The sequence below is a fragment of the Mandrillus leucophaeus genome, unplaced genomic scaffold, assembly GCF_000951045.1.
Source record: "Mandrillus leucophaeus isolate KB7577 unplaced genomic scaffold, Mleu.le_1.0 Scaffold72, whole genome shotgun sequence".
NCBI lineage: Eukaryota > Metazoa > Chordata > Mammalia > Primates > Cercopithecidae > Mandrillus > Mandrillus leucophaeus.
The window spans coordinates 2,671,535-2,689,328 of record NW_012107808.1 but is presented as its reverse complement, the minus strand read 5'-3'; the positions used below and the strand labels follow the sequence as shown (position 1 = coordinate 2,689,328).

The 17,794-nt window shown below is 49.1% G+C and overlaps 2 protein-coding genes across 2 annotated transcripts in view; one reads left to right on the top strand and one right to left on the bottom strand.

The window, feature by feature from the left end:
* The window catches only part of LOC105528548 (putative uncharacterized protein FLJ33534), a 36,302-nt gene extending 29,738 nt beyond the window's left edge, over positions 1-6,564 (bottom strand). The window contains 2 exon segments of the mRNA XM_011965337.1: positions 3,103-3,268; positions 6,349-6,564. Coding sequence (XP_011820727.1) covers positions 3,103-3,179 — 77 coding nt within the window. The 5' untranslated portion in view covers positions 3,180-3,268; positions 6,349-6,564.
* A 946-nt stretch (positions 6,565-7,510) lies between these two features.
* Positions 7,511-17,635, top strand: LOC105528514 (chromosome unknown open reading frame, human C2orf50). The gene is made up of 3 exons (XM_011965283.1): positions 7,511-8,027; positions 14,259-14,298; positions 17,272-17,635. The coding sequence occupies exons 1-3, from the start codon at positions 7,765-7,767 to the stop codon at positions 17,461-17,463; spliced, it is 495 nt and encodes a 164-aa protein (XP_011820673.1). The 5' UTR covers positions 7,511-7,764; the 3' UTR covers positions 17,464-17,635.
* Positions 17,636-17,794: the final 159 nt, after the last annotated feature.

The window sequence follows — 17,794 nt, the reverse complement described above, 5'->3', positions numbered from 1 at the left end:
GTGGTTTTGCCATCTTGGCCAGGCTGGTCTGGAACTCCTGATCTCAGGTGATCTACTTGCCTCGGCTTCCCAAAGGGCTGGAATTACAGACATGAGCCACCACGCCTGGCCATACAAGGTCGGTTTCATCCCTTAGTAGATCCCCGAAGGAATTCAAATCTGTATCATCTGTGATTGGTTGAATCGTGCTTCTTGAAATTTGCATTGAAGTCCTAATCCCCAGACCCCATAAGGTGACCTTATTTGGAACCTGGGTCATTGTCGATGTGAGGAGTTCAGATGAGGTCATACTGGAGTAGGGTGGGCTGAGATCCAGTATGAATGTGACCTCACAAAAAAGGAGAAATTTAGACAGAGACACACGAAGAAACAACACCATGTGAAGATGAAGGCAGAGATTAGGGTGATGCTTCTGCACACCAAGGAACATCAAAGATTGCCAGGAAGGCCCCAAAAGCAAGGTAAGGCGCCTGGCACAGGTTCTCCCTCACTGCCACAGAAGGAATGAACCCCACCAACCCCTCTTCTCAGACCTCTGACCTCCAGCACTGTGAGACGCTACATTTCCCTTGCTTAGCCACCCAGTTCGTGGCATTGCGTTAGGGCAGCTCTGGCAAACTAATACATAATCCGAGAAAGACTGTCACACATTTACTATCTTTACTGCTGAATAATCCTTACCAATGGGCCCAGGCCGGGCATAGTGGCTGACGCCCGTAATGCCAGTACTTTGGGTGGCCAAGGAGTGTGGATCACTTGAGCCCAGGAGTTTGAGACCAGCCTGGGCAACACAGTGAGACCCCACTGTCACAGCAGAATAAATAAAATTAGCTGGGTGTGATGGCACACACCTGTGGTCCCAGTTACTCAGAGCACTGAGGTGGGAAAATCACGGGACATGGGAGGCTCTAGTCAGTCGTGATGGCGCCACTCCACTCCAGCCTGGACGACAGACAGCCTGTCTCAATAAAATAAAATAACATAACATAACATAACATAACATAACATAACATAACATAACATAACATAACATAAAATAAAATAAAATAAAAGCCCAGGAAGGTAGGGTCGGAGCCTAGACAGACTACAACCCAGATCTCTGGATTCTCAATTCTGTGCTCTTTCCACTACCCCTGACAGTCATGTCCTAGGCGTTAACATGATTGACCAGGTGCAGTGGCTCACACCTATAATCCTAGCACTCTGGGAAGCCAAGGCGGGCAGATTGCTTGAGCCCAAGAGTTTGAGACCAGCCTGGGCAACACGGTGAGACCCTGTCTCTACAAGAAAATACAAAAACTACCCAGGCATGGTGATGCATGCCTGTAGTCCCAGCTACTCGGGAGGCTGAGGTGGGAGGATTGCCGAGCCCAGGAGTTGGAGGCTGCAGGGAGCCACGATCATGCTACTGCATTCCGGCCTACTCCCTAAAGATATGCAGTAGACACAGGAGGAAGCACGTCCATTCAGACTTTTCCCATGCATTCAACTCATAATAACAACACCAGAATCAGACCGCATATACCACTTTGCAACACGTTTTGTTATTGCTGTTTTATCGTGTTTATTTTGCTTAACATTATATAGATGACATCTTTACAAGTAATAAGTATAGTAAAGATACCAGATACCACAAGTAACATAACCCATCACCTATTGATGGATTTTTTTTTTTTTTTTTTTTGAGATGGAGTCTTGCTCTGTTGCCCAGGCTGGAGTGCAATGGCGCGATCTCAGCTCACTGTAACCTCTGCCTCCAGAGTTCAAGCAATTCTCCTCCCGAGTAGCTGGGACTACAGGCATGCACCACCATGCTCGGCTAATTTTTTGTACTTTTAGTAGAGGTAGGGTTTCACCATGTTGGCCAGGCTGGTCTCGAATTCCTGACCTCAGATAATCCACCTGCCTCGGCTTCCCAAAGTACTGGGATCACAGGCATGAGCCACTGCACCTAGCCCTTGATGGACATTTAGATTGTTTCCCTTTTTTTTTTTTTTTTTTTTTTACCAACACAAATAATACTGCAGAAAATAGTCTCAAGTAACTTTGCACATTTGTAACATTTGTATCTTTTTTTTTTTTTTTGTAGAATAAATGCCTAAACATGGCAAATCTGTTTGTGATGGTTTTAAATAACCTCTACAAAGTATTTGATCCTTCTCCCATCAAAAGTGGAGTTTAATTCTCCTCCCTTTGAATATGGGCCAGTATTTGTACTTGTTTCTAATAAACAGAATGTGGTAGACATGGCACAGGGTGGCTTCTGTGGTTAGGATAGAAAAGGTGACACAGCTTCCACCTGGCTCCCTCTTTGTCAGTTCCTCATCCTTGAAACACAGCCACTTCACATTGGAGAGAAGCCCAAGCCACACGGAGGGGCCCCAGCTGGCCGCCAGACCCACCTGAGGTCACAGCCGACAGCTGGCATCAACCTCCAGCCTTGACAGTGAATGAACCTTCGGATGGCCCAGTCCCGTCTCATTATTTTATACCGACATGATTTACCCTCAAAAGAAAAATGAAAGAAATACAAATTATAGCAATGTCATCTTTAGCAAGGACTGCTTGCAAGGTTGGCCCTTGGTTGGTATCTGGGAAATTGACTTGGGGAGTGTTCCCACTCTTCCCTGATAAGAACAGCTCACTGCCCCTAAACCGTGGAAACACTGTGGTTTATGTCTTCGTACTGGGAGTCCAGAATTTCGGTACATGCTAGGCAGAGGGTGCCTTTGTGACTAGCCTGCAGTAAAATCCTCAGTGCCAAATCTCTAGTAAGTGTCCCTGACAGATGACATTCCACACGTGTTGTCCCAACACACTGCTGGGGGAAGTGAGTGCGTCCAGCGTGTGACAGGGTCTTGGACCCTCACACTCCCTTTCCTCTGGACTTGACCCATGTGCCTTTTCCTTTGCTGATTTTGCTTCATGTCCTGTTGTCGTAATACATCATAGCCTCGAGTATCACTGTATGCTGAGTCCTGCGAGTTTTCCTAGCCAATCGTCAAACCCACGGTGGTCTCAGAGACCCCAACACGCCATGGCAACAAGACTACAGGGAAGCCGGCGCTTCCTGTATGTGTACACATTGCTGGTGGTACCTGCATGGACACCATGAGAGCAACACAGCCTGTCTGTTGAAAGCCACTCAATGTCCACTTCCTCTGACTCAGTAATCCCATCGGGGAATGTGTCCTGTGGCAACAATTCCACAGCAAGAAGCAGAGGCTTGAAGACCCTCATCACAGCTGGTGCTAAACCTGAACAAAATCTAAATGTCCAAGAAGAGATAAATTTACTTAAACACATTATGGTGCATCAACTCTAAGAAACTGGCTACAATGAGATGTGTAAAGCTTATAAAGCACCTGTGGTCCCAGCTACTTGGGAGGCTGAGATGGATCCCCTGAGCCCAGGGAGGTGGAGGCTGCAATGAGCTATGACCATGTCTGGGTGACAAAGTTAAGACCCTGTCTCAAAAAAGAAAAAAAAATTGTAAAGAGAAACATGAAAAGATGTTGCTGATACATTAAAAACAATTTTTTTGGCCAGGCATGATGGCTCACGCCTGTAATCCCAGCACTTTGGGAGGCCAAGTTAGGCAGATCACTTGAGTCAAGAGTTCAAGACAAGCCTGGCCAACATGGCGAAACCCCGTCTCTACTAAAAATGCAAAAATTAGTCGAACATGGTGGCGCACGTCTATAATCCCAGCTACTCAGGAGGCTGAGACGGGAGAATCACTTGATCCCAGGAGGTGGAGGTTGTAGTGAGCAGAGATCGTGTCCCACTGCACTCCAGCCTGGGTGATAGAACGAGACTCTGCCTCTAAATAAATAAACAAACAAACAAACAATTTTAAGCTGAGTACAAAATGGTGGGCACATTGACAGCAACTGTACAACCAACAGTTAGACCCAAAGCGGCTACTTATAAGTGAAAACGGTTGGGGCTATAAGAGGAAGGCCGGTGCAGATTTTTCCATAGATAAATTGGGCCTTCCTTTAATGTTGCTGTTCTGATGAACCGGGAGCTTTCTGGGGACTTGGCGGGAGCAGCTGACAAGGCAAGAATTGTGGCCCTGGATGCTTCCTCTGCGGTCACCGCCTGGTATGACGCCTCCAAGGTGTGTGCCTGCAGGAAGGAGGGAGAGGGTAGTAAAGCCAACTTTTCATCCAAAAAGCAGAGGCTTCGGGGACAAAAGGGACAGAAAATATCCCCTGCAAATTAAAAAACGCAGACACACATTTCCCCTGCCTTCACCTCCCACGGACCCGCCCCTTCAGCTCTCTCCCGCGGGCTCCCAAGGTCCGGGGCCCCTGGGCTCTGCGCCCGCGGAGCTGGGCGGAGCTCGGGACCCTCCCTCGCCCGCCGACCCGGGAAGGGGCGGGGCCGACAGGAAGTGGGCGGGGCTGGCTCGCAGGGCGGAGCCTCGCCTCTCTCTGTGAATCGCAGGTGTCCTTGCTCCCGGGCTGGTGGGGCCACCCTGTGGCTGCCTGGGCTGGAACGTTCTGCCTCGCCCAGCTGAAGGCCCTAAACTTGCTAAGCCTTTTAGGGTTGAGGAAAACCCATTAAAAGACAACTCCAGCAACCTCCCAAAGGCAGGGATTCTTGTGCTCCCCTGGAAAGTCTCATGTAAAGTTAAACCACAAAATGTAGGGTGTGCCCTGAGCCCTCGCTCAAGGGCACAGAGCAAGTCACTGGCAGAGCAGGGACTGGAACCCGGTGTCCTGATCCCCAGGTGAGGCCAGCCTTAGAGCTGCGGGAGGGGTAGGGCGGCGTGGGTCCTCCCAGGCTGGGGCTCATGAGGCACACCCAGAGTGAATTTGGATGTTTTTCCAGGGATAAGGACATGTGAAAAGAGACTGGCAGTGACTGACCTGGACTGGCAGGTGAGGTGTTTTTTTTCCCCTCAACATTTTATTTTGAAATTTTTCAGACACACAGAGAAGTTGAAAGAATGGCAGGGCAGACACCCAGCATATGCCCGCCCATATGCCCACCACCTAGATTCTACAGTTACGTTGTATTGTATTTGCTTTGTCACCCATCAGTCCAGCCTTCTATCAACTCTCGGTATGAAATGGTTTTTAAATTATATTTTAATTTTTAAGAACCAATCTCCAGCTGGGCGCCATGGCTCACACCTGTGATCCCAGCGCTTTGAGAAGCCAAGGTGGGTGGATCACCTGAGGTCAGGAGTTCGAGACCAGCCTGGCCAACATGGTGAAACCCTGTCTCTACTAGAAATACGAAAGAAATTAGCTGGGTGTGGCAGTGCACACCTGTTTTCCCAGCTACTCGGGAAGCTGAGGCAGGAGAATCACTTGAACCTGGGAGGCAGAGATTGCAGTGAGCCAAGATCGCACCACTGCACTCCAGCTTTGGTAACAGAGTGAGACTCCGTCCAAAAAAAAAAAAAAACTCAGTGGAAATATTTAGCCTCTATATACCTCAGGAACTTGATCAGTCATGATGGTTTGTTGCAGATGCCCTTGCTGGCCTTTTTTGTCCTGGTCCCTGTGTCTAGAGCCTGTGGCCAGGGCTGGAGGTATCTGAGCAAACTGCATGGCTGTTCCCAGCTGCTCAGGGCTACAGCCTGCGGTCAGCCTGACAAAGCCTCCCAGGACACATTGTCCTCTCTAAAGACACTCACGGGGTGTCTTTAGAACCCCCCTTCTGGGGGTTCAGGGAAGTCAGAGCCGCTGCTCCTTGGGCATGGCAGGAACCTGTCGTCGCGGTGCAGGGAGCACAGACACCTCCATGGGAGCAGCACTCAGAAAAGCCTGGCCCGGGTCCCAGCACACAGCGGCCCACCCTGCCACGCTCCTGCTGCGCTCATCTTTACCAGGAAAGTTTAAGTCACTAGATGCCAGCCTGTGTCATCCCAGCTCTGAGGGGAGGGACAGAGGAGAGACAGAGTCCCAGGCTTGCAGCTCTGATTTTAGACTAATGTTTTCCCAAAAGGTCACACCCCTCAGCTCCATCCTCATGCAAGTGTGGGAAGACAAGGCTGGCAGCTCTTTCTGGCCTGGCTCTCAGCCCTGTCTTCTCCACGCCAGCCCTCCACCTGAGGCCGGTAGGGGCTTCACTGCCATTGCTTACCCACACCATGGCAATGGCGACCTCACCTGTTTCTTACCCCTTTCCTGATGGTTCTGTTCCCTGCATTTCCGTTGGGGCTCACAGCCCATCAGTATCTCCCCACTGGGTACAGGATACAGTGGAAAACACCCCGGGGCCTGCCCCCATGTGCCCTGCCACCCCTGTCCTTGTCTCCTCCCCCACATCTCCCAAAATGCCAGGCTCTCTCTTGCATCCAAGCTTTTGTGGTCACCCCAGTTTTTCTACCTGACAAGTCCTTTCACCTGTGAAGTCCCAACTCCTTGCTGCCTCCCTCACAGAAGCAGAATCCAGCAGGGGCACACAGGACTGGCCACAGGGCGAGCTCAGTGGTTCCCTGGCTGCCCTGCACCCCAGGCACTCTGCGCAGGCCTCTATTCATCAGGGTTTTGTCTGCACTTAGCTCTTCCTGTACAACGATAGGAAGCAGCGGTCCAGCCGAATGGACCCACAGAGAAGCTGCGTGGAAGGAACTGTGAATCTGCCAGCACCTACCGGAACGGCACGAAACCCAGAGAACCGCCAGCACCTACCAGAACAGCACGAAACCCAGAGAACCGCCAGCACCTACCAGAACAGCACGAAACCCAGAGAACCGGAAGCAGAGAGTGCAGGAGGCAGAAGTGATGAGAACAGCGGGCATCCCTGGAGCTCAGCAGCGCCAGACCAGGAGAGGCTGCCACAGAGGGAGCCTGGCTGCACCCAGTTAGAACAGAAACAGGGCTGAGGGCTCGGACCGTGAGCCCTCAGGTTCTCCCTGTTCCCTTCAGCTGGTGACTGTGTGACCGTGGGCGGTCACTTAATCTTGCCGGTAAGGGCCTCAGTTTCCTCATCTGTAGAATGGCGTTGGAAAGGCACGGCTGGGAGATCTCAGACATAAAGCAGAGTGCTGTGTGAACGCTCCGGGTTTACAGACAGAGCGGATGTTCCTAGTGCATTGCACTCATTTTCCCTCGCCCGACAGAAGCTCATGACCTCCGCCATTGTTCCCAAACAAGCAGGAAGCTTCACACTGATGCCTGATCCACAATTCCCAGAGCGCCCTCAGGGCCACCATCTCGTGCAAGCCTCGTAGCATCCACGAGGAGGCAGCACAGGACTATCATCGCCCCACGGCCTGAAGGCGGCTGCCGGAAGCCAAGTGCGACAATGGTGGGGGTGGCCCCCAGGAGCCCCAGCTTCGCTCCCTCCTCCTCCCCTACCCTGCTCGGAGGACTCCGGCCTCGGGGTAGGGGGCTGCTGAACTGGGCGTGGCATCTACTCAAGAACTCTCTGCCCCCCAGCCCTAGGGCTCAGATCACACACATACACACACACACACACACACACACACACGCACACACGCACACACGGGGCCCGCCTCTTTCCTGGGAGCTGCCCGTTCCCAGGACAACAGTCAACACAGGCGGGAGTTCAAAACAAAACTGGGCTCAAATGCTCTCCCCATCAGCCACTCTGAGCTCGAGGCCTAAAGCGACAGTGAGGAGGACCCTGCCCAGGCTGTCCCGGGGTTAGGAGGGAGAGAGTGTTCCAGGAGGAGGTTTGAGCTGAGCTCAGGCACAGGAGTCTCTCTCTCTCTCTCTCTCTCTCTCTCTCTCTCTCTCTCACACACACACACACACACACACACACACACTTGCACCCATGGGGAGCCACCCCACCCCTGGGCTCCAGAGAACCACATCACCTGGGCACCGATTGTACCCCACCAGGCCGCCAACCTCTGTCTCCCCAGCTGCCCGGATTGGCCCTATGGTCAGCAGAGGTCTTGCTGGTGGCTGTCAGGCCCCCCAGGCTCTGAAGGCGCAGCGGGTGGCCCAGGGAGCTGTCTGCGGTGGCGGTGGCGTGCAGCAGGACCAGCTGTGGCGGGAGCTCCTGGAGGCCGAGCGTCGGGGCCAGCGGCGCTGGTGAGTCCCTGCCCTCCCTTCTCCACCCTGACCCCCGCAACCTGACTACAAGTTGGGGAAACTTTTGGAGAAAGGGAGATGGCTGGGCAGCTGATCCGAGCTGAGGGACAGAGAGCATGGCATGCCCCGGGGGGAGGCGGGTCACCAGCCCAGCCTAGAGCCAGACCTGAGCCTGAGCTAGGAGGCCAGGAAGATGGAGGCCGGGATCAGATGCCGCTGGGTCCCAGCAGCCCCGCCTCCCTGGAACAGGAGCCTGCTGGCCTAGTCTGGGTGAGAGGCGCTGGCCATCTGACCTGACTCTGGGAAAGATGCTCCTTCATGCCTTCATTCAACCAAAAATCCCCATGAGCCGCTCTGAAAGGAGACCAGATGCAACAAGGGACTGGACAGACCTGGCCATGGCTCCACGGAGCCTTCATACTCTGGACAGGGCAGCCAAAAAGCAAGCAGCAAAGCAAACAAGTACAAATCTGTAAGAAATGTGACCAGCGGTAAGAAGGAAACAGTTCAGGGTTAGGGGGAGAGCTGGCTGAAGGCCTCTCTGAGGAGACTTTTAAGCTGAGACATGAAACAGGAGAAGGAGCCAAGAGTTTGACGTATCTAAAAAACAAAACAAAGAATTCGTGTAGCTGAGGCACAAGGAGTGAGGAAGGCCACAGGATAAGGGGGAGCACCCGGGGGACCACCCCAGCCCTTGTAAAAGTCTAGATGCGTTTTTTCCAAAGGAGACACCATCCAGGATTTTAAGCAAGAACATGGCATGATCTCAATTACATTTTTAAATGAGCAGCCTGATAGATTCTAGGAAGCACTCATCTTGCACCGCTGAAACTTCATACCCGTGGATTAGCAACGCCCCATTCCCCCTCCTCCCAGCCTCTGGCACCCACCATTCTAGTCTTTGCTCCCAGGAGTCTATTTTCAGTGCCTCATAGAAGTGGAATTGTGCAATATTTGACTTTCCATGTCCGTCTTGTTAGCTTAGCATCCTGTCCTCCGGGTTCATCCATCTTGTCGCGTATTACAGAATTTCTCCCATTCTGAGGCTGAATGTATATATGTGCAGTTTCTTTATTCATTTGTCAATGGACTTTACGTTGCTTCCACATTTGACTGTTATATGTATTGCTACAATGGACATGGGAGTGGTTTCAATTCTTTTGGATGAATTCTCAAAAATGGATGTCTTAGTCCATTTTGCATTGCTGTCAAGGAACACCTGAGGCTGGGTAATTTATAAATAAGTGTATTTGGCTCACCGTTCTGCAGGCCGTACAAGCATAGTCTTGGAATCCGCTTGGCTTCTGGTGAGGGTCTCAGGAAGCTTACAATAATGGCAGAAGGTGAAGGAGGAGCAGGCGTGTCGCATGGTAAGAGAGGGACCCAGAGAGAGAGGGGGAGGTGTCAGGCTCTTTTTAACAACCAGCTCTCTCCTGTGAACTAATAGCGCAAGAGCTCATTCATTACCGCAAGGAAGGCACCAAGCCAGTCACGACCCAAACACCTCCCACTGGGCCCTACCTTCAACACTCGGGATCACATTTCAATATGAGATTTGGAGAGAACAAACACTCAAACCATATTGGAGGGATTGTAGGATTATATGCTACCTCTATTTTTAATTTTTTGAGGAACCTCCATTGTCTTTTCCATAGCAGTGGCACCATTTTGCATTCCCATCAGCAGTATCTCAGCATTCCAGTTTCTCCACACAATGGCCAACACTCATTGATTGTCTTTTGGTTTTTGATAACAACCATCCTAATAGGTGTGAGGTGGTATCTCATTGTGATTTTTTGTTTTGTTTTGTTTTGAGATGAAGTCTCACTCTGTCACCCAGGCTGGAGTACAGTGGCGTGATCTCGGCTCACTCCAACCTCTGCCTCCCAGGTTCAAGCAATTCTCCTGCCTCAGCCTCCCAAGTAGCTGGGATGACAGATGCCCTCCACTACTCCTGGCTAATTTTTGTATTTTTATTAGAGACAGGTTTTTACCATGTTGGCCAGGCTGGTCTTTTTTTTGAGATGGAGTCTTGCTCTGTCACCCATGCTGGAGTGCAGTGGTGCGATCTCAGCTCACTGCAAGCTCCGGCCAGGCTGGTCTTGAACTCCTGACAGCAGATGATCCACACGCCTCAGCCTCCCAAAGTGTTGGGACTACAGGTATGAGCCACCGTGTTTGACCTCTGTGGTTTTGATTTGCATTTCTCTGATGATGAGTGACATTGATAATCTTTTCATATATTTATTGGCCATTTATTTATCTTCTTTGGAGAAATGTCTATTCAAGTCTTTAACCCATTTTTTCAATTGGGTTATTTGGTTTTGTGCTACTAAGTTGTAGAAGTTCCTTATACATTTTGAAAATGTATAAGGAAATGTATAAGGAAATGTATAACTCCTTATCAGAAATATGATCTGTAAATGTTGTCTCCTATTCTGTGTGTTGCCTTTTCACTTTGTTGCTTGTTTCCTTTGCTCTTCAGAAGTTTTTGAGTTTGATGTAATCCCATCTGTCTATCTGCTTTTGTTTCCTGTCCTTTGTGTGGCATATCCATGGAATAATTGCCAAGCCCAATGTCATGAAGCTTCCTTCTATGTTTTTGAGTGGATTGGTATGTATCATGTTAGAAAGGATCCAATTTCATTCTTTTGCATATGAAAAACTTCTGCACAGCAAAGGCAACAATGAACAGAGTGAAAGGCAACAATGAACAGAGTGAAAAGGCAACCTACAGAATGACAGAAAATATTTACAAACTGAGTAAATGTGGGAGGAAAGGTGAGGAAGGAATAAAGGATGACAGGTCTCAGCTTGAATAATTAATAGGGAGGAGAAGATAAATGATGAAGATGCTGAGTTCTGGTGAGTTTTAAATGTCCGAACCATGTCTAGATGGAGCTGCCAGGAGGTAGTTGAGTGTGAGAGTCAGGAGTTGCGCATTAAAAACCCGTCCAGAAGGGGAGAATGAGGACTGGCTGGGAATGGACACAAGGTGTTTTGTGGGTGATGAAATGTTGTGGAATCAGAAAGTGGTGATGTGGTTGCCCAACTCCGTGAATATATTAAAGTCATTGAATTGTGTGCTTTACAAAGTAAATCTTACGGAATGAGAATTCTGTCTCAGTTTTAGCAGGAAACGGGTGGGCATTGGCCCCAGCGATGTGAATAAGCTCTCCCCGGAAGAGCACAGTGGATCAGAAGAGGCGAGGATGCAGGACAGAACTTGCAACGTTTACTAGAAAGGCAGAGATGCTGCCAGGAAACACCAGAGAAGGAAGCCAGGGGCATAAGGAGGTGTAAAGACCAAGGGGAAAGAGTTTTGCAAGGTCTGGAAAGCCCAAAGAGGAATGTGTAAGGCAGTGCTGCCTGACAGAAACACAATGTGAGCCAGACACATAGCTTAAATGTTCTAGTGCTGCTTTGAAAAATGAAACAAGAGGTCGGGAACAATGGCTCACACCTGTAATCCCAGCACTTTGGGAAGCTGAGGCAGGTAGATCACCTGAAATCAGGAGTTCGAGACCAGCCTCGCCAACATGGTGAAATCCCATCTCTACTAAAAATACGAAAACTAGTCAGGCATGATGGCATGCACCTGTAATTCCAGCTACTCAGGAGGCCGAGGCAGGCAGAGTTGCTTGAACCCGGGAGGCAGAGGCTGCAGTCAGCTAAGACTGTGCCACTGCACTCCAGCCTGGGCGACAGAGTGAGACTCCATCTCAAAGAAACCAAAAAACAAAAAGAACTTGTAGCAATAAAAATATATAAAGTTGAAATATAAGACACAACTGAAGTCAGACTTCATAAACTCAAGACAGGAGAAATTATTCAGAAAATCAAGACAGAAAACACAAATGACGAATTAAAAATGTAGAGAAACTGAACAAGAAGCTCCAACCTATCCTTAATCAAAACTCCCAAAGGAGAGAATGGGAGAGAGAAAATGTCTAAAGAGAAAGTAAGTGAGAATTTTCCAGAACCAAAGAAATGCAGGAGTCCACAGATACTAGAGTAGGTGTTCCACAAAAACAGGTGCATTAACAAGAAAATAAGACATGGAATTCCCAAAGAGGGGGATGCCAGCGTGTTGGTGAAGGAAGGGACCAGCCTGTGATCTTGAGGCACGGCCAGGCCAGTGGGAGCAGGAGGACACAGGGCTTCCGAGGAGGCTAAGAAAGGTTTTAAAGGAATGTTTATTATCTGATGCACATGACAGTGTAGAAAATAATATTGAGAGGGACTTTTCAGTTTTATTGGAACATCTGGAATCAATGATCAGTACATAGAAGCCTAAAAAAAATTGGGAGGAAATGTAATTTCTCTGTTAGCTCTAGAAAGAATACAAGGTTATACAAGAACAGAATTGGGGTATATTGCACTCCTTAGTTCATCAGGGAATAACATTTACATAACCATAAGAATCAAAATGACATAAATCAATTTAACCAAGATCTGTAATGATTTTGAAAGAACAAAGGGAAGGGCAGGAGTAAGAATGCTAACTCTTCATCTCCTATAATAGGAAGTCAATAGATAAGTTTAAATTTTAGAAAATATTAAGGAACAGCAGTGGATATGGTTTGGATCTGTGTCCCCACCCAAATCACATGCTGAATTGTAATCCCCACTGTTGGAGGTGGGGCCCGGTGGAAGGCGACTGGATCATGGGGTCGGTTTCTCATAAATGGTCTATACCATCCCCATGGTGCTGTCCTCACAGTAGGGAGTTCTCACCAGATTTGGTTCTTTTAAAGTGTGTGGCACTTCCCTTCTCTCTCTCTTGCTCCTGCTCTGGCCATGTGACCTGCCTGCTGCCACTTTGCCTTCCACCATGATTGTAAGTTTCCTGAGACTGACTCAGAAGCTGAGCAGATGCCAGCATCCTGCTTCCTGTACAGCCTGTGGAACTGTGAGCCGATTACACCTTCTTTATTTTTATTTATTTATTTTTTTCAGATGGAGTCTCACTCTGTCGCCTAGGTTGGAGTGCAGTGGCTCAATCTCTGCTTACTGCAACCTCCACCTCCCGGGCTCAAGCAATTCTCCTGCCTCAGCCTCCCTAGTAGCTGGGATTACGGGAGCCCGCCACCATGCCTGGCTAGTTTTGTATTTTTGGTAGAGACAGGGTTTCACCATGTTGGCCAGGCTGGTCTTGAACTCCTGACCTCAGGTGATCCACCCACCTTGGGCTCCCAAAGTGCTGGGATTACAGGAGTGAGCCACCGCGCCTAGCCTACACCTTCTTCATAAATTACCCAGTCTCAGGTATTCTTTATAGCAAGGCAAGAATGACGTAATACAGCAGTAGAATCCTATTATTTCAAAATACGGACGCAAAGGCCTGAAGAAACAGCTAAAAGGCTGGCAAAGGTTTGACGCTAAGATGTGAGGCTCAGGGGCTGTGAGGAGGGGGACAGAAAAGGCTGTTTTTATTATGTTTTGTAGAATTGTTTGACTTTTTAAAATTAGATTCAAGTAAAACTAAATGACCAGTGCAAGGTAATACTATCTTTATGGTCCCTCCCTTTTCCTACCCCTCCCTAGCCTTCCTCTGTCACTCACATTGGAAGGTGACAAAGGTTTGGGGACGTGAAAACTTTTTTCTTCAGAGAATGCTTGCCTACTGTAGCCTTCTGAAAATGCACAGAGGCAGGGTGAGATTGTAGCCTTTGCTTGCTTAGGCAGTCCTACCATAGCAACGTCATAGTTGTCATTCTAGGAAAAGTCATTGGAAATTGAAATGTTTGTTCTTTTGGTGGGATACACCATCAATACCTGCTTGGCACTTGGCATTTGTTTCACTTAAAAATTATTTTGTTCTGGCTGGGCATGGTGGCTCATGCCTGTAATCCCAGCACTTTGGGAGGCCGAGGTGGGTGAACCACCTGAGGTCAGGAATTCAAGACCAGCCTACAAATATGGTGAAACCCCATCTCCACTAACAATACAAAAATTAGCCAGGTGTGGTGGCACGCATCTGTAGTCCCAGCTACTTCGGAGGCTGAGACAGGAGAATTGCTTGAACCCGGGAGGCAGAGGTTGCAGTGAGCTGAGATTGCGCCACTGCATTTCAGCCTAGGTAACAGAGCAAGACTCCCTCTTAAAAAAAAAAAAAAATTATTTAGTTCTTCCATGTGATACATTGTTGCATTGACTTGACACAATGAAAGTCATTGGTAAAAATGTCCTGGAAGGAACTCACACAGTCAACATGCTTTTCCTTTCCAGGGTTCAGAACTGGAGTTTCCTGAAAGACTATGACTCAATGGTAAGGAAAAATATGTTCCTGCCAAACATACTTGCGATTGAATATTATTCATTCTTTCCATCATTCAACTGACATTTATTGAAGATCTACTCTGGACTAGATGCTGGATGTGCAGAGATAAGTAAAATACACTCTTGTTTCAAGGAATTGCATTCCTTGGGTCCATTGGAAAGAAAAGTTATATGAAGCATTTAGAAATTTGTTTCCTTCAGTGTTTCTTAGTTTTATTAAGATGAACCAATTAGAAATGACAGGCATCTGTTGCTGAAATGTCTCCCCTGACTGAGGATGTCAGCAATGTGTAGTCATATCTGTGTGGCATGCCCAAGAAGGGCAATGAGATTGGGTAAAAATACTTTGTAAACAAATTCCCTGACTCTAGTATCACCACCTGCAATCGATCCTCCACTTCGCCACCACACTGATTTCCCTAAATGGCAGAACTGGCCGTGTAGCTCCCCTGATTAAAATGCTTCAGTAAGTCTGAAGTTTTCAGGTAGCTTACAAAGCCTCCTGTGATCTAAACTATCTATCTCCCCAGTCTCATTACCCACCCCACGCAGACCTCACAACACACTCTTTTTTTTTTTTTTTTTTTAAGATGGAGTCTCACTCTGTTGCCCAGGCTGGAGTGCAGTGGTGTAATCTCAGCTCACAGCAACCTGCACCTCCTGGATTCTAGCGATTCTCCTGCCTCAGCCTCCTGAGTAGCTGAGATTATAGGTGCACACCACCATGCCTGGCTAATATTTGTGTTTTTAGTAGAGAGGGGGTTTCACTATGTTAGCCAGGCTGGTCTCGAACTCCTGACCTCAATTATCCAACTGCCTTGGCCTCCCAAAGTGCTGGGATTACAGGCATGAGCCACCACACTCAGCCCCCACAACACTCTTTTATCCATGCCTTTGGGCATGCTGGTCCCCTGCTGGAATGTCCTTCCCACCTGGTCAGCCTGATGGACTCCTATTCACTCTTCAAGACCCTGCTGCAGTGCCTCCCTTTCTGGGGAATCTCCCCTTCCTGCGTAGGCTTGACCAGATCACTCCTTCCTTTATTCACCAGCATATCTCACCCGATATTTTGGTATTCTATGTAATGTAATACTGCAATGCCCAATTTCACCAGCTGTGAACTCCTTAAGAGAAAGGATGAGGCCAGGAATGGTAGCCCATGACTGTAATCCCCGCACTTGGGGAGGCTGAGGTGGGAGGATCACCTGGACCCATGAGTTCAAGACCAGCCTGGGCAACATAGGGAGACCCTGTCTCTACAAAAAATAACATTATTTTTTAAAAAGAGAAAAGATGAATATGAATTCATCACTGCACCCTGTCACAACCCTAGCATTTGCCCCATCCCCCAGAGACCATAAAAAAGTGAACATTCAGTTCATGCTGGATGAATGAGTGAATGAAAAGATGGATCTCACTATTAAAAGGATGGTCAGCTGGGCGCGGTGGCTCACGCCTGTAATCTCGATACTTTGAGAGGCCAAGGCAGGTGGATCACCTGAGGTTGGAAGTTCAAGACCAGCCTGATCAACATGGAGAAACCCCGATCTCTACTAAAAATACAAAAATTAGCCAGGTGTGGTGGTGCATGCCTGTCATTCCAGCTACTTGGGAGGCTGAGGAAGCAGAACCGCTTGAACCTGGGAGGCGAAGGTTGCAGTGAGCCGAGATGGCACCATTGCCCTCCAGCCTGGGCAACAAGAGTGAATCTCCATCTCAAAAAAAAAAAAAGGGGGGGATGGTCAAAGGACCAACCTGGAAGATAAGCAATGTGGACAGTCACGCGAGGGGGGTGGCCATGCTTACCTGGACCCTGCCAGGTTGAGGAAAGGTTTAATGCCTGCATTGTGGACCTGCTGGGCTTGTTGCTGTCTATTCTGGAGGGAAATTCAGCTCATGGGACCTGATATCCCGCCCTGTGCATCTGGTCTGGGCTTCTAGCCTGTAAGAATCTCTCCCTCCTAAGGGCTATGTGATAGCAACCTGACTACTGAAATCTGCAGCATGACCAGAGGGTGGAGCCACCTCAGCATGGACTTTGCCAGGTGAAAGCCAGGATCTCCTTACTTGCCAGGTCATGTCACTTCTCTTAGACACAGGGTAGCAGAAAGGTAACCCTAAAAAAGGGCAGGAAGAGCTGAGGATGTTTTCCCACTTGTCAGATTTTTTTTTTTTTTTTTCAAAACGTGGTCTCACTGTCTCTCAGACTGGACTATAGTAGCATGATCATGGCTCACTGCAGCCTCAGCCTCCTAGGCTCAAGTGATCCTCCCACCTCAGCCTCCTGAGTAGCTGGGGCTACGTGCATGCGCCACCACACCCAACTAATTTTTGTACTTTGAGAGAAAGAAGCCAGACAGGAAAGGCATGATTTCACTAATGTAAAGTTCAAAACCAGGCAAAGCTAATGTGTGGCATTAGAGGTCAAGGTCAGGTTGCCTTGGGAGCAGAGACAGGGGTTGAGGGGCTGAAAGGAGGCAGGGGAGGGGATCATACCCCTTGATCTGGTTGGGTACATGGGCATCTTCACTTTGTGCACATTTGTCAAGCTGGACAGTGAAGGCTTGTGCACTTTTCTGTGTGAATGTTATACTCTAAGTACAAATTTACCAAAAAACAAAAACAAAAATCAAAACCTCCCACCAGATGTAAAACGGCGTCTTAGTCCTGGGGTACAAAGGGGAATGAGACCTGATCCTTCCCTTGATCTCTGCAGGTCGCAGCATAAAAGTTAAGGGATCTGGGAGGCACCTGGGGAAGGGGAAGTGGAGGAAGAGGAGGGACAAGCTTGGCAGAGGCTGTGGCATCGGGTCACTCTTGGGGGATCCCATGTCCAAACCAGGATTGAATCACCTGGAGACGCTTCACACAGAGAGGCACCTGCTCTCTGCTCTGTTTTCTCCCATCCTAAGGTCCTCCTTTTTCCACGCTCTGTGTAATCCGAGCTGTCCCCTCTCCTCAGGGCAACAAGAAGGAGCCTGAGAAGTTGCCAGACCATGTGCCTCTCTTTTCGGACACAGTTCCCAGTTCCACGAACCAGGTTGTGGGTAGCAGGCTGGACACGCCCCTGGGGCAGACTCTCATCCGCATGGACTTCTTCTTCACCGAAGGGGCCCGGAAGAAGAAGCTGGAGGATGAGATGCAGCCCATCTAGGAGCAAGGAGGGCTGGGCTGGCCTTCCCCAGGTGGGTGTGGGTGGGGACAAGAGATCCGGCCCACGACAGCACCAGTCAGCAACCCACACGAGGCAGCTTGGGTCTGCACTGTCTCTAAGCTGCAGGACGCTCTTCCGTTGGGCTCCATGGGGTCACTCTTACACACTTTTTTTTTTTTTTTTTAAGACGGAGTCTCGCTTTGTCGCCCAGGCTGGAGTGCAGTGGCACCATCTTGGCTCACTGCAAGCTCTGCCTCCTGAGTTCACGCTATTCTCCTGCCTCAGCCTCCGAGTAGCTGGGACTACAGGCACACACCACCACGCCCGGCTA